At 46.0% G+C, this 16375-nt stretch overlaps 1 protein-coding gene across 1 annotated transcript; it reads right to left on the bottom strand.

Moving 5' to 3' along the window:
- Window positions 1-1016: 1016 nt before the first annotated feature.
- Window positions 1017-16157, bottom strand: LOC129380866 (uncharacterized). The gene is made up of 3 exons (XM_055063027.1): window positions 15945-16157; window positions 4205-4264; window positions 1017-1548 (listed from the first exon to the last, which is right to left on the bottom strand). Exons 1-3 carry the CDS (start codon window positions 16155-16157, stop codon window positions 1258-1260), a joined length of 564 nt encoding a protein of 187 aa, XP_054919002.1. The 3' UTR covers window positions 1017-1257.
- Between the last annotated feature and the right edge of the window lie 218 nt (window positions 16158-16375).

The raw sequence follows: 16375 nt of genomic DNA, 5'->3' as shown, positions 1-16375 counted from the left end.
GAGCTGGTCGATGGCTTCAGCATATAATCAGGTCCGACAATCTCCCAATTTATGTCTCATCTTCTACGCACTACTAGTGCCTCAGAAAATCAACATACTTCCAAAGTGTGCTTCACCGCATTTAAAAAAATCATTACGTCCAGCGAAGTGCCAACTAGATACGCAAACTGCTTGAGTTTAGATTGCGAACGCAGGCCGCTTAGGTCCCAGCAAGGCCCAAGCACAATTCAGGACTTTCAGCGTAGGCAAGCCACATGCCGTCTTCTTATGTAGAACTCTCTATTAACAATCAGCGTGGCGCTAACTGCTCGCCTCTGATCTCCTTAACGCACCACGCTAAGTGGTCTTGTTTTTATAGTATGGGTGGTTACAATGCTGCACGCGGGATTGCAGCACTAGCACCAAGGGCATAACAGCGGCACATTCGAATTTATTCCACAGCTTCCAGAAGCAACACCATACATTTATATAAACAAATCACGCGCGATTGTGAAAAAGGCTCGCATATCTGAGCCAAAGGGACATTTGTTTCATTTATTTTTGTCGGGGTTTCACGTTTGTTTTATCTGCCTTGTATGGCAGGGGTCTTGGGCTTGATCATGCACACCGATTAGCTCGGCGGCCGAAGATCTATATACGTAACTTTATTAATCTGTCATCCTAAACGGTAGACTATGGCAATATAGAACGTACGAGCAAACTTTCTGGTGGCGCGGCAAGTATACTTACGTCGACAGGCACACTTACCATTGCCTAGCCGCCTGGATCCGTTAATAAAGCGACTGCCTCAGAAAGGTGGTGGTACCGGGTTCGATGCCCGTACCAGGACGAATTTCTCTCCTGCTGCGAAGCTTCGTTTTGGAAGAAATTACGTAGGCTACATTTGTATATTCAGGCTACTTTTGGGTGGAAGTCTCTTTTGCCCTGGATTGTGTAGCCTGTACAGGGCTGCAGCCTCCTGTACAGTCATCCCAGTTTGTGATTTAGTTGTCAGCCACAAAAACAACCGCACGATATTAAGTGAAACCTCGTGCAGGCCAGGCATTTTATTTATTTAATAAAATAGTTTGTACAAAGCAGGCTGTAGTCGACTTTTTCAACTCTCCGTATCTCTATCAGCTATGAGAGCCAGTTGTAGTCCTTAAAAATTTCATCAGGAGCTTCTGAATACTTCTGGATACCGTGCGAATCATTGTTTAGGGTAAATATTCTTTCGTGGAGCAGCGATTAGCGAGGAGGTCCTGGACATGCCTGCAATCACCACCAAGGCCAACCAGAGTGACCACCTCCACCGTATCCACCGCCTCCGAATCCGCCATGGCCCCCAGAAATTGTGTAGGTCACCACGGGCTTCAAGGAGTGCGAAACAGTGGTCACCGGCTTGGCCACGTAGCTGACCACTGGTTTGGCCACGTACTTGACGCTCACGACAGGAGTCTTGACATACGATATCGAGGCCAAGCCAATGTCGTCGTCACCACCACCGCCGCCGCCACCCAACAGTCCCGCAGATGCGACGGTCATTAGTGCTAGCAAAGAAAGAAGGACCTGCGGCACAATACTCAAAGGTTAGGTCGCGTTAAGGATGCTTGGAGAAGGGGAACTGGTACATAACCATTTCTTGCATGAGGGACAGCACATTTTCATCACTTACAAATCAATCAATTTTCCCGAGGCTCTTGGCGGCAACTTCCGGCTGCCGTTTTACCTAGGTCATTTCGGACCCCCAAGAGCTATACATTACTTTGTGGATATTCATTTAGCTCGATTTGATGCCAGAAAATCGCTTGACGCGGCTGCACAGAAAGATGCAGGCAAAGTGCAACCCAATCTAATGTTTCCATGGGCCCTATCCTCTGGTACCGACAGTGTTGTCAAAGCGCGGATGAATTCCTCTATAGCTTCGTACTCAAATAAAGTGGTGCAGCTTACAGGCACAGAGATACAGTCGATACAAGGTTGAAAACGTCATAGCGACATCCTTGCAGCAACATAATTGCGAGAGGATCGTCCTTCTTAATTTCCAAGTTACGTGTTGTTTTCATACATGTTAAAGTTTGTTTAATGGCATTCAATTTATTGTTGTTTCAATATTTGAGACGATTATTTGATTAGTGATTTCACCACTGTACACGACAAGCTAACCAAAATACTGAGAAGTCGAGAACATAACGTAGCAAAAAGTCATATGACACTGTTCAATCATGTCGTAAAGGGTATTTTGGCCATGTTTCCTGCACAATATACCTTCCGGTGCATTGATGGCTCTAAATGTTAGACGGTGGACGAAAAAAGAACCGAAAGAAAAAAAAATCTAAGAAAAACAAGGAAGAATAGCTGTCTCTCTCGTAATCGAGAGTAGATGTAAGCATGAAATGGCAACCGTCAAAACAGATTAATTGGATATGATACTAGCCCCAATCTTAAAATTGGTGCAGTGCCATGTTTGCAATGCAACGGCACACCCCACCACAGCGCACCGCACCACGCCATACTGTGCATTGGTTCATACGGACGCTACCCAGCCAGAAGGAAACCGGCTGAAGGCGGCACGACAGGCAGCGAAAGACGCCAGGGAGAAAGAGCGCATTGCCCAGCTAGAAAAAGAAAGCGTCTGAACGAAGCTCCATACAGCGTGGCGGCATCTTTCCAGGCTATGCGAAACTCGCGCTGCGGAACTGGCGTTCAAAAGAGCACAGGCAACCTTGTCTCAGCTCTAAAAGATGAAATGTATGGTGTCCTGCATCCGCTTTCTGAACGTATTGGAAATAACAAATAAAACTTCAGCATACTAGAAGCTACAGCTTGAGTGATATTGTGAAGAAACATTATAAAGAACTCGGAAGCAATATCTTTTGTAACTTGTTTGGACAGTAACTAGCGTATGTAATGCGGACCTGTACAAAGGGTTTGGGACCAGAGACCGCATTTTCTTAAGTTTTGACTGGTCGCCCGAATGATCTCGTTTTGTTCTCTCAACTTGCCCGGATGTTCTCGCTTGAGTGCCCGCATAACTGCTCTGGCTTTTGCTTCAAAGTCACTTGAAGGTCGTCGACCACGGGAGTTAAAAGCATTTCATGCTTAAAACTAAAGATGAATGCACAGAAGCGGTCTTATAACTTTTTAGGATGAAGCTAAAATCTTCACGAACGATGGACATAGGCAAATTGGTTAATAAATATCATAATAATTCCTCCAGATGTTATTGAGTATTGAGGTATGTTGACCAAATTGCGTCGAACACGACGCATCTGTACGTTCACTCTAAAGGTATAAGAAAGCACACATGCTTTGCTATACTATGGAGTTTTATATTATTTGCTATTCGAGGAGCATTTGGCTGTACGAATACAATCATGTGTGAAGCTCAAACATGGGTAAAATACTGCCATTGTTGACATCTGAGCTGTGCGAACTCGGAGAATCATAACTATTTGTATTAAGGACGCGTAAATTTAGGCATGGGTAAAGTACCTCTGGCAAAAAACCGCAGGTAAAGAAATCATTATGTGGCCATTTATCTATCGGGTCACTGATATAGTACCAAAAGAATCCTTTTCTCAGATATAGTGCCAAAATGCATCTTTTTTTCACTGATATAGCATAAAAATGTAATCCGAAAGCAATGCACTTACGTTTCACTAAAGAATGCAGCACGCCTCACCAAGAACTAAGTGAGAATGCTTCCATACTTGCTTAAATAAGCTAAACAAACTGTATTTGAAAGTACCTGTGTGCGTTATCAATACGTAGACAATCACCATTATATATTATATATGTGTTATCAAAGCCTGAAACAACATCGATGAAAAATACCCGCCGTGGTTGCTCAGTGGCTATGGTGTTGGGCTGCTGAGCACGAGGTCGCGGGATGGAATCTCGGCCACGGCGGCCGCATTTCGATGGGGGCGAAATGCGAAAACACCCGTGCGCTTAGATTTAGGTCCACGTTAAAGAACCCCAGGTGGTCGAAATTTCCGGAGTCCTAAACTACGACGTGCCTCATAATCAGAAATTGGTTTTGGCATGGAAAACCTCGTAATTTAAATATTGATAAAAAGAATAGGCGCCCTGAATCTTTAGGAACAAGTGGGAGGAGACAACGTGCCTAGCTGAATGCTTTGCAGCTTTCACTCAGGCAGGCAGCGTCAATTTTCGCGCTGAAGCGAAAGCAGTCTCCTGTGCCTAACAGCGAGGTACTCACCGGAATGCTCATGACTTCAAGCTTGTGGGCCAGTGCTGACTTTTGACCGGAATCCGGAGGCTTTTATACGCAGTCCGACATGTGTGTCACTGAGAGGGCACGAAACCAGGATCGCGAGAGTGAGCAGGGCACAAAGCAGCTGGAAGTGCTGCATGGTCATTAGCTGCCTCACGCATTGCGGACATACACATCCGCAAAATCGCTTCCTCTTGGAATTCACTTTGACGACAAGACACCATTGCCCGGAAACTTCGTTTTTGCTTGGTCGCCTGTTCGTGTTTTTGTTTCCTTCGTTCACTTGTACCTTTGTTTATTCGTTTGTTTGTTTGCTTGCTTGTTTTTTTGCCACGTTCCTTTGTTCTATTGTGCTTTTGTTTCTCGCTTCCTTGGTTTTTCTATTTTCCTTTTTCCGCAGTAGAGAAGGCGGCTTGCTGACGTGCAGCGAGAAATTCACAGTAATAAGACTTATTGCTTCAGTTAAAGCGAAGTATGTTGCAGTGACTCATTCAGCTTATTTTATATATGTTGACAGCGTAAGGTGTTGTTTTTCTTTACTGCCTAATAACATTGTGCACTGCAGTAAAGGCACTGCAAGCGAGCTGACTACTTCGAAGGTCACTTTCGAATAAGAAATGCAAGCACGCTGGCCTTAATGTTACGACTGTGTTTCGCATCGATGGAGTGCATAATATATACACACTTAGCACTAATACTGGAAGGTCGGCATGTAAAGTTGATATTGCATTAATTAGCATGTGTATGTTTCCTGCGATTGATGCTGGAAATTTGAGGTGACTAAAACAAGCGGTCATTGAAGTCATTTAAGGTCAGCAACAACTGTGTACCAGTGATGAGACTTGGTTTGCTTTATCTGGAGGAATGACTGGCACGCACGAATCATTTGTGTTTAAATCATCATCCGAGCCAGTCCTGAACTAGAACCCTAAACTATACATTCTTAAGAACTTGCACATCTGTTAGGAAATACATTTGTTTCTATACGATAACCGTTATCACTTTCGTGATAACGCTCTGCACTCGCTACTTCTCTGTCAGGAACGCTTTGCCACTTCGAGACACGCAAAGGGTTTCCGACAGGAAAGTGCTTGGCACGTAACTTTGTAGATTGGAAAGGTGCGAAAGGTACATTTTGAGCGACGGATGCAAGCGACAATGGTTGTCATGAGAAATAAATATCCCCTAAAGGGCGTACAGTTTTTCATAGTCAATGGTCAGCTCAAAATGGAGTGTTGGAATGAGGAAATTTGCAGGCGGAAGCTGGGATCAGCCAGCGCAAGACAGGCGTAAATGGAGATCGCAGGGACAGGCCTTCATCTTGCAGTGGAGTTACAACATAGGCTGCTGCTGATGATGAAGATCAGTTTGAAATGGGGCATAACAACGCCTACCAGGTGATATTCTCCATTCTTGTTTAATAACTGTACACAAACGGAAAGGTAGGGGACATTAGAGCTCGCAATCCAAAGACATCCAAAGCCCTATACCCTAAGTCACTAGTGACGCTGCCCATATACCCATACAAATCTCACGCTCACATCAGACACACAAGGCAATAAGAAATGTAAATGAAATCAATAATAATAATAATAATAATTAAAACTCAACAAAAGAAGCGCCTCAAGTCCACCCGTGTTAGGTGACAGAAGTTCATCTCCACTGCGTAATAAAAACACAGTCATACGCGCGCACGCGCGTGTTAGTGATAAATTTTCTTGAAGCTATACGCTTAATATAAGTTGTGTTCGTGAACATCTACAAATCAAATCAACTTATTTAGGTTGCCATCCCCAGGGGAGTCCGATAGGGCTCGCAAAACTCGTCTCTATTTAACGGGGCATGGCCATGGACAAGGTATTTTAGTTACAAAAACCACGTCTGGCCTGGTGCTTCAATTTTATATTCTCTGCACATGTGTGGCGTGCCGAGCCGGAGCAAATCGCATATCTGCAAATCCCGCCATGACACTCACCGCTTCGAGCGCCCTCCCCCATTTTAAGATACTCCGACGCTTTTCTCCCCGTCCCCCGACACACGGAAGGGGCTCGGCCACAGTTTTGTCTTATTCAAGCTAGCTCGTTCCCTTGCTTCGAAAACGAAAGTACTCAATGACGCCTCGGCTGGCTGAGCTGGGGTGAAGTACAGTCGTGGCTGTACATTTCTTTCTTCGTTTTAGTGGTGAGCAAAACACGAAAAGCATAAAAGGAAGAGGCGAGATGCCTTCTTATTTCGCGCCTTTAGACCCCTGCTCAGTGCTAAATGAAGAACGAAATGTAAGCACCGGCTCGCCCAAGCTTACTATATGCTATTCATCGTTTTATCTCTAATAACTCAACATGCACATTAGCACAAGCCCTTGGGCCAGTTGGTGCATGATGAACTTGAAAAAGGGGGCACCAGCGAAACACAAAGGACGCGCAAACAAGTAAAAGGCGTTAGATACGGACGGATGCTGGACTTTTAACAGGTGAAAGTCCAGCGTCCATCCGTATCTAAAAGAAGTACAACTGAAAGTTCAGCGTCCGCCCGTCTCTAACGGGTCTTGGGAGGAGTAGAAGTTGTGCATGCGTAGCCTGTTTCTGTGCGTCAATGTACTTTTCGTGGTGTTATCAATGGACATGTCTCAGGACGAGTTGAAGATGCGCATGCGTCGGAGGTTGTGTGCGGCAATGCGAATTCCAATAAAGCACAGTTGAAAGTCCAGCGTCCGTTCTTGTTCTTTTCCTTGTGTGCGCGTTCTTTGTGTTTCGCTGGTACCCCCTGCATCTAGTTCAACATGTGCTGCAACATTGTGCGATCCGTTAAATTCTGTGCTGTGAAAGAAAGCAGGTAGAAATCTTGTTTTCTTCTTATTATTATCATCATCATCAGCCAATTCTTTGTCCACTGCAGGACGAAAGCATCTCCCTGCGATCTGCAGTTAGCCCTGTCCTGCGTCAACTGATTCCAACTAGCGCCTGCGAATTTCCAAATTTCATCGCCCCACCTAGTCTTCCGCCGTCCTCGAATGCGCTTCCCTTCTCTTGGCACCCATTCTGTAACCCTAACGGTCCACCGGTTATCTAACCTACGCATTACGTGGCCTGTACAGGTCCATTTTCTTCTCTTAATGTCAAATAGAATATCGGCTATCCCAGTTTGCTCTCTGATGCTCACCGCTTTCTTCCTGTCTATTAACATTACGCCTAACATTCTTCGTTCCATCGCTCTTTGCACGGTCCTTAACTTATTTTCGAGCTTCATTGTCAGCCTCCAAGCTTCTGCTCCATATGTTAGCACCGGTAGAATGTACTGCTTGTACACCTTTCTTTTCAAATGATAATGGTAAGCTTCCAATCAGGATCTGATGTCTGCCGTATGCGCTCCAACCCATTTTTATTCTTCTGTAAATTTCCTTCTCATGGCCAGGGTCCCCTGTGAGTAATTGACCTAGGCAAACGTACTCCTTCACAGACTCTAGAGGCTGATTGGCGATCATGAACTCTTGTTCCCTTGCCAGGCTATTGATCATATTTGTCCTTCTGCATCTTAATCTTCAACCCCAGTCTTACACTTTCTCTGTTAAGGTCATCAATCATATGTTGCAACTCGTCCCCAGTGTTGCTGAACAGGAGATACGGGGAAGGCGGGAGATGGAAATTCAAGACGATGAGCAAAACGAGAACAAAGTGAGAGCAGGAGCCAACGTTTCGACAAGTGGACGTTTAGACAAGGCCTTGCCTTGAAGAAGACAAGTCCGCTTGTCGAAACGTTGGCTCCTGCTTTCCCCTCGTTCTAATTTTGCTCATCGTCTTGAAGAGGAGAATGTCATCTGCAAACCGAAGATTCCCGAGATATTCGACTTTGATCCTCACTCCTAAGCGTTCCCAGTTTAATAGCTTGAATACTTCTTCCAAGCACGCAGTGAATAGCATTGAAGAGATTGTGCCCCCTTGCCTGAGCTTTCTTTGCAGGTACCTTCCTATTTTATTTTTGTGGAGGATTAAAGTAGCTGTGGAATCTCTGTAGATATTTTCTAATATTTACGTAAGCTTTCTGTACTCGTTGATTACGTAATGCCTCTATGACTGTTGGTATCTCTACTCTATCAAATACATTTTCGTAATCTATTAAAGCCATATAAAGAGGCTGATTGTGCTCTGCTGATTTCTCGATTACCTGATTGACGACATGGATGTGATCCATTGCAGAGTATCCCTTCCTGAAGTCAGCCAGTTCCCTTTGTTAACTGAAGTCCAGTGTTGCCCTTATTCTATTGTAAATTATCCTTGCCAATATTTCATATAATACTGGAAGTAAGCTAATGGGCCTATAACATTTCAATTCTTTGCCGTCTCTCTTTTTGTGGATAAGCATAATGTTGGCATTCTTCCAGTTATCTGGGACCCTTGAAGTCGTGAGACAGTTTGTATAAAGGGCCGCCAGTTTTTCAAGCATTATGTCTCCTCTATCTTTGATTAAATCGACTGTTATTCCATCTTCTCCCTGCCGCTTTTCCCCGTTTCACGCCTTGCAAGGCCCTTCTAACTTCATCGCTAGTTATAGAAGCAGCTTCTGTAACCTGTTCATTACTACTTCTGATGGAGGTATCGTGGCTGTTCTAATACTGCACAGGCCAGTATAGAATTATTCAGCTGCTTTTATTATGTCGTCGAGATTGCCGATGATATTATCCTGCTTATCTTTCAGTGCATACATCTTGGTTTGTCCTAGCTTTGCCAATTTTTCTTCTCTCTGATTTCATGCTGCGTCTATATTTTACTGCTTCCTCAATCTTTCTCACATTATAATTTCGAATATCCCATATTTTTTCCTTGTTGATCAGTTTTGAAAGATCCGCGAATTCTATCTTATCTCTTGAGTTGGACACTTTCATTCTTTGTCGTTTATTTATTAGGTCATTTGTTACTTAGGAGAGCTCATTTACTGTTTGCCCTGGTGCCTTACCTCCCACTTCAATTGCTGCTTCTGAAGCCAGCCTAGTCACGGTTTCATTCATTACCTCTATGTCTTCTTCATCTCTCTGTTCTAAGGCTGCATATTTGTTCGCAAGTAGCTGCTTGAATTGGGCTGCTTTTACCCTTCCTGCGTCTCGGTTGGCCTATTTCTTCCTGACCAATTTCACGCTTTCTCACTTCAAATTGAGGTGAATCTTAGTCCTCACTAACCTATGATCACTGATCTTTACCCTACCTAACACTTCTACATCCTGCACTATACTGGCATCGGCAGAAAGTATGAAATCTATTTCATTTCTTGTTTCACCATTAGGGCTTTTCCAGGTCCACATTCTATTGCTACGCCTCCTGAAGAAGGTGTTCATTACTGGTGGCTTATTACTTTCGGCGAATTCTGCCAGCATCTCTCCTCTAGTGTTCCTAGGATCGACGCTGTAGTTGCTAATTGCTTGTTCACCAGCCTGCGTTTTTCCCGACTTTTTGCATTGAAGTCGCCCATTACTACAATATATTGGGTTCGCACTTTTCTTATGGCTAATTCAACATATTCATAAAACTCATCTATTTCATCAGCATCATGACTAGAGCTTAGAGCGTTGGCTTGTATTACCTTTATTCTATAACTCATAAGATTTATAACGACTAGGGCTATCCGCTCATTAATGCTTTTGAATTCGTCAATGTTGCCCGCTATGTCTTATGCTTTAGGAATCCTACACCCTATAGTTTCGGTGGGAGGCCTCTACAGCAGAGGACGTGCCCGTTAGTCAGCACTGTATAAGCCTCACCAGTTCTTTTAATCTCACTAAGGCCAATGACATCCCAAACAATGCCTTATAGCTCCTCAAAGAGTTCTGCTCAGCTCGCTTCACTCGAGAGAGTTCTGGGTGTTAAACGTTGACAAGGTCAGTTTCCTTTCGCGGCCTCTCCGGGTCCACAGATTCTTAGCACCCTCTGCTGCGTTACAGGTCTGACCGTCGCCTTGGAGGTGCTCCGCAGCTGCCGGGGACTGAGGGTCATTGGTTGACCGAATGAGTCATTTGTGAGGGAGTGGCCGGACACAGCATCAAGGAGGCGAATTCCTGTTCTGGTGAGGGAGTGTCTGTTGTTCAAGCTTAGTGGGTCTTCCTAATTTTGCTGTAGCTGTATTAGTATAGCCCCACTGGCTCTCGGCACCTTTTGCCGGTGTCAGGCAATACTCCAAGCCTGGAGATGTAGCGTACTGGAGGAGATGAATTCGAGCTTACCACCTTTAGATTAAAGAAAAACGTGGATTCCAAGAATTTTCTTTATTATACAGCACGTTAAAGATCACCTTACAAAAAAAAATCTCTGAAGCAGCGATTCAAGCTGCGTTCACTACAACGCAGTACAAAGGCACCAAGTACTCTTTGTAATAATTAATAAAAATGCCCGATGACCTAACAAACCTAAAAGAAACACTGCTAGTCTTTATAATGTAGTCAAATTTGACAATATGGAGGACGCTTAAGGTTTGCCTTTAAGAGTGGAACGCGGTAGCATTCGAAGATCGCTGACTGCTTCTCACACTCCCCGGCAACTGCAGCGTATGTAACTGTAATGTATCGCAAAACACTCGCTGCGAACGCTATGCACAAAGGCGTATTTTCTGGTAGAAACGCGACCTCTTGCGTGAGCCGCGATGCGGCGGAGGCGAGCGCCATCTGGAAGCGTTTCAAGGAAGCGGGCACGCCGCTACGTGCACTCCTATAGACCGTTTTTTCGTAGGCGCCGCCATATTGTGAACGCAGTGGCGCCGCCTATGAGCAGCGCCATACTGGCTTGGGTGAAAGCGGTCTTTGGCATGGCAGGTATACGCTCGGCGGTAGGTTCTGGCGTTTGTTTTCGCGGTCGTGCGGTCTGTTTAGTATGACGTGCGTCTTCTACGTGGTAAACGGTCCTGTGAGACATGCTGAAGTGGTTTAAGGCGTCATGGCCGGAATTTCTGCTGGCGTTGAGGTGGACGGAACACGCAGCGCGATGTGTGCGCGTATGTTTGAGCCTACAATCAGCCTCGGAGATCAATTGTGTATTTCCGAATGTTCCAATCACTAATGTGACCTTATTGCAGTATTATCTTCTATTTCTAGGCTGCGGTTTAGGAGCCATGACACATACGCGACGATCGTAACAGCGTGGGTACCGTTCTGCTACGATAGGAGCTGTGCTGTTATACTTTGACAAGCATTCAAACTGTTCGCTGCAGGTTACACTGTGTGACTACTTGGTTCGATGGATGACGTTTCCGCCTATGAATAAAAGTTTTGGCTAGTAATAGCATCATACCTTACAGTCTGAGTTAAGCTTGTCCAGCAAAGCGACCGTTTACGAACTGCGCGAGCGTCCTAAGCAGTAGTAGGTGCTGAATTACAGATATCTTTGTTCTATATAGCACATGGTCCAAGCATACGGCATCAGCGGTTATATATTTATAAACGTTGTGCGGCGTTAGCCCGTTTTCTCTTGCTTTTTAGAGCAAGAGGATGATAACCGAATTTTTTTTTGCGGTTGTGTTCGTTCAGTTCTCTACGATGCACTCACACGTATTAGGGAAATCTTGCGCTCAAAAATAGCGATCGCATTCTTTTTATGCGAACCCTCTCATATATTATATGGCTGTATACAGGCCAAAAGGGCAATGCCGAAGCACACAGCTTATATATATATGTATCGTGCTGGCTCACCAACCGCAGTGATCGCTGTGTTGAGCAGCGCCATGGGCCACATGCAGCAAGGCTAGCGTAGACATATGGTAATTTCAAGCATACTGGACTTGAAATGCGTGAGAACGATGCCAGTGTATCACAAATATTTGATAGCGCTTGCCGCTCAGATATTTCGTGATTGCCTTACGTTGGCCGTGCACAGCACGCGCTCTTATGTTTTACTCCCTACGCCAATCGATCAGACAGTGAGCTGATTTACGATTTAATGCTGGTAATACAGACACGCCGGTTTCCTTTGTTGATTTAAAATCGATATAAGCAAAATATTAAAGAACACATACACGCACAGCGACTGATAATGCGCGTACATCGCGGCTGATTATGCGCGTCACATTTTTGCGCCCCCAAGACATAATTCCGCCTATAGTAGTTACCGATGCACCGAAAGGCTTCCCTGACGACCTTATATGAACGAACATGGCGTAAATTTCACAAAGTAAGATTTAAAACATCTCGAAATCGTTCCGCAGCACGCGACAGCAATACTTTCAAGCAGCGCCGTGCCGGATCGCCCAAGCCAGAGAGGAGGAAAGGCTCTCCGCGCGCCCTATCCTCCTCGCCCGATGAAACGGTCTATAGATATTCACGCGCCGGCGCGGCAAATGGCGGACGCCGTCGGCGGTCTATTGAAGGAACTTTGGCAAAGGGGTTTGCTTGAGTTTTCGCGTAACATAATTGTATTTTCTCGTATATTCAAATTACAATCCGAGAGCTACTATGCCTGTAGGTTGTGTGTAAGTCGTACTTAACGATTTTTCTACGTATTTAAGCTTAAGAAATACAATTAGTTCAGTAAGTTCCTTGCGCCACATGGAGGGCTTGGGTAGTGGTGGTTAGGAAATCGTTTTGCCGAAACAACGACCGACGCCGACACCAGATTTTCGGCCACGGAAGGTTTGTACAGTGGTAATTAAGTGCGCGCTCGCGCGCGATAAGCGTGCCTTTCGAGCGATCGACCAGCGTGAGCAACGCCGAAACGCCGCGCGTCCCACCGTGGTAGCCAGGGCTACACCTAGCCATCCAACTCAACGAGGATGGTGTTCCGTGAACCCCCACCTAAGGCGCGCTGCTTCACCTTGAGGGCCCCAACGGGCAACAGCGCCGATGAAATAATCGACGCCTTCGGATAAACCGTTGGGCCAGAAGGCCTTGAGACCCTCCGACACCAGGGAGGAGTGAAGTTCATCGCAGCTGTTGCGTCCGCAGCAGCCGCTAGCCAACTATCATCCCGGCCGCTCCTTCGTTCTGAATGGTGGCTCGGTCCCAGGCGCCAAGTGGGACCACGAGTCCTCTATATTTACGTGTTCCCCCGTACATGGAATACGCCCGCACTTGCGGCAGTCCTGTCTCCGTATGGAAAAGTTCTTGCAATTCAAGAATCACAGTTGACAGGAAGACCCAAAATCGGCACCGGCGTAAGGGTTGTTCGCATGGAAATGGCGAACCACGTGCAAAATTTTATGTCAATGCAAGGCCATTACATCATGTTCGACTATTTATATATTTAATTATTCATATACCCTGAAGGCCCATTCGGGCATTACCTAGGGGGGGGGGGGGCAGTTACAATAACAAACGTGTAAAAAAAAAGAACATTGGTAATATACAGTGACATAATTATATACAGAAAGAATAAAATACGCAAGTAAGCACTCAACACAGAAATAATCACACATTTAGAAAAACCTTCAACTTGTTAACAAAAACATCATGGTTAATGGCAGATACAATGTCCCTCGGTAGTTTATTCCAATGATATATTGCCAAATGTAATGGTGAATGACGGTACAGATTAGTGCGAGCAAAAAGGGGTTGCATTTTAAATGGGTGATCAAAACGTTGAAAAATACTATGAGTTGCATTGATGTAAGATTCGCGGAACGGGGATCTACTATGATAAAGCGCGTGAAAATGTGATAACAATGTTATTAGTCGGCGGTTTTGAAGAGAGGACAATGAAAGTGATTCCTTGATGTCCGTAACACTGTAGTTTCGCGAGTATATTTTTGTGGTATATCTTGCTGCTTTATTTTGTATTGCTTCGAGCTGTTCGATCAGATAGGTTTGATGCGGATTCCAAATAATGGATGCGTACTCTACCTTTGAACGAACAAGCATAGTGTATGCTAATAACTTAGTAGCAGAGTTCGCTAAGTATAAGTTGCGTTTAATGAAGCCGAGTGTTTTGGATGCTTTACTGGTTATGGTATTAATGTGCTCGTTCCAAGATAAATCAGAGGATAAATAAACTCCAAGATATTTAAATGTGGATACTTTCTCAACAGGGATTGCCTGAATCGTGTAGTAGCTCAATTCTGGATTATGTGTTCTCGTGAACGTCATGGCCTTAGCTTTAGAAACGTTAATTTCCATTTGCCACTGGCAACACCGAGGAATTCAGAAGGTGTGCTCGCGGTGTGGGATGGAAGGACACCTACGGAAGGCATGCGAGACACCACATTGCTAAAGGTGCGAAGTTTTCGGTCATGAGACCGCCAAGTGCACGTCCCCTTGTCGCCGCTGTGCCGGGATCCACGTCACAGCGGACTGCTTCTCGCCCAGATTCTATGCCGCGGCTGCCGCAAAGTCTAACACCCCTGTCAGCAACGAAGAAGACGGCGACCAACAAGAGCATGATGAGCTCCCCAAAGAACAGCTCAAAGGTGACCGAGACCCCGATGTGCAGGATCCGTCTGAAGAACCCCGCTGCAACGAACGTTCGAACCCCTGTCTTCCTCGGAAGATGAGCAGTTCCCACCACTCCCCTCTTCTGAGAAGAGCATTACCGAAGTCAGCGCAACCGAGGCAAGCTCAAGCGACACGGGCTCTCCCCCACAACTCATAATCGACGAGTGAGCGGACTTCACAGCGCACGAAGACGATGTGCCAGCCGGCGAGTTCACCTAAAGCCCCTACATCCAGGCGGTGGCGCGTGGATGGAGGGGCTTTAAGCTCACCGACAGGCCGCGTCATCCAGTAGGCCGTGGCCACCGCCCCCAGCTCCGGCAGACGCCGACACCTGGCACCACGCGAGAAACTGTAATTGCCCAAGCCAGCGGATTCCGTATATCCCCCGAACAACGGACTCGTCGTTAAAGGATCCAGTAAGTCAAGCTGCCGTCCTACCCCGTATGGCTGATGCAATGGACACTGATAAGCAGCAGTTAAGCAGAGAGCGCGCGAAACAGAAACGGACTCGAGCAGTTCTCATAAAGAGAGGAAATCTAAGTCCCGAGCAAGTTGCGCACGGCGGAACCCTTTAACTAGGCCTGTAAATATGGCGACGTTTTTCGCTTGCATCATGGCGATGGTGCATTTCCTCTCTCTGAATGTTCTAGGGTTCCGGTCCGTCGACAAACAGAGAGAGGTGCTGCACTTCACGCAAGCACGGGGCGTCGACGTGCTTTTCTTGCAAGAATGTAATTTCCGGACATGCCTTGATGTGCCAAACTTTAAGACCTATTTTGTTGTCGATGTCTTCTTTTCACTGAAAAACGCTGTGTCTTGGGGCGTGAGAGTAGTGTTTTTAAATCGTCGTTTTAGGAAGGGACCGCATTGTACGTACGGTTTAGACGGCCGCAAATTAGCAGTCGATTTTCTGCTGAATACGAGACGCGTTAGGGAACTAGTGATATATGCACCCGCACGCCAGTCCAATTGAACGCAATTTTTCGAACCACTTGACACATACATGTTCGAGAGCCTTACCCGACATTCATAGTCAGTGATTTCAACTGTTGCCTAAACGAGGGCCATAAAGTAACATAGTAAACGACAAAAGTGGACACTCGAGCCGTTGCGCGGCCGAGCTATGGAGCTTCGCCGATTCCGCTAGGTGGGAGAGCACATCAAAAAAATAACCGAAGACACTTTGTCGAGACTAAAGTGTGAAACGGCGAACGCCTGACACCATTGGCAATGGCGATTTGTTGCGTCGGAAACACCACGGAGGCAAACAACTCGTACACAGTTATGTTAATCTTTATTTGTTTATTAAATGCCTGCAACGTCGTTTACTCCTATGTCCATCGTTTCGATGTCTTCTGAGTCCATCATTTCAAAGCTGTCATCTGGGAGGATGTCGGCTTGCAACTCATGGCCGGTGAACTCCTTGTGCTTTAGTGGGTCCACATCCAGGATGGCTGTTTGCAGCGCCGAACTGTTGCAGCGCCGTTTGTGGATCAAGAGGAGACGCATCTTCCATAGCGGTGTCGGGGTGTAGTTGGCCATCCTCATCATCCACTTCGCTCGATTGACTTGTGCTTGTTCGGCTTGCCGCGGCAAGATGGCAATCACGGCGCTTCCGAGCTTCATTTGCCTTGGTACCCGCAGATGCCGCGAGTCGCTTCAAACGCATTACCTCTCTTGCGTTGACCCGTCGCGTCCCTGGACTCTGTAGTGTCGGACGCGCCTCGCCGCTTTGATGCATGCGACGTATATGCTCAGCC

Source organism: Dermacentor andersoni, chromosome 1 (assembly GCF_023375885.2).
Source record: "Dermacentor andersoni chromosome 1, qqDerAnde1_hic_scaffold, whole genome shotgun sequence".
NCBI classification, from domain to species: Eukaryota; Metazoa; Arthropoda; class Arachnida; order Ixodida; family Ixodidae; genus Dermacentor; species Dermacentor andersoni.
This window is presented reverse-complemented; position numbering and strand designations above follow the sequence as displayed.

Excerpts from the sequence above, each read along its gene's own strand:
- LOC129380866 (XM_055063027.1), bottom strand. The coding sequence starts at position 16,157 with ATGGCCAACTACACCCCGACACCGCTATGGAAGATGCGTCTCCTCTTG. Across the intron at positions 4,265-15,944 it reads TCGAAACGATGGACATAGGA|CCTCCGGATTCCGGTCAAAA; the intron begins GTAAACGACGTT and ends TGCGTATAAAAG. Across the intron at positions 1,549-4,204 it reads TTGAAGTCATGAGCATTCCG|GTCCTTCTTTCTTTGCTAGC; the intron begins GTGAGTACCTCG and ends ATTGTGCCGCAG.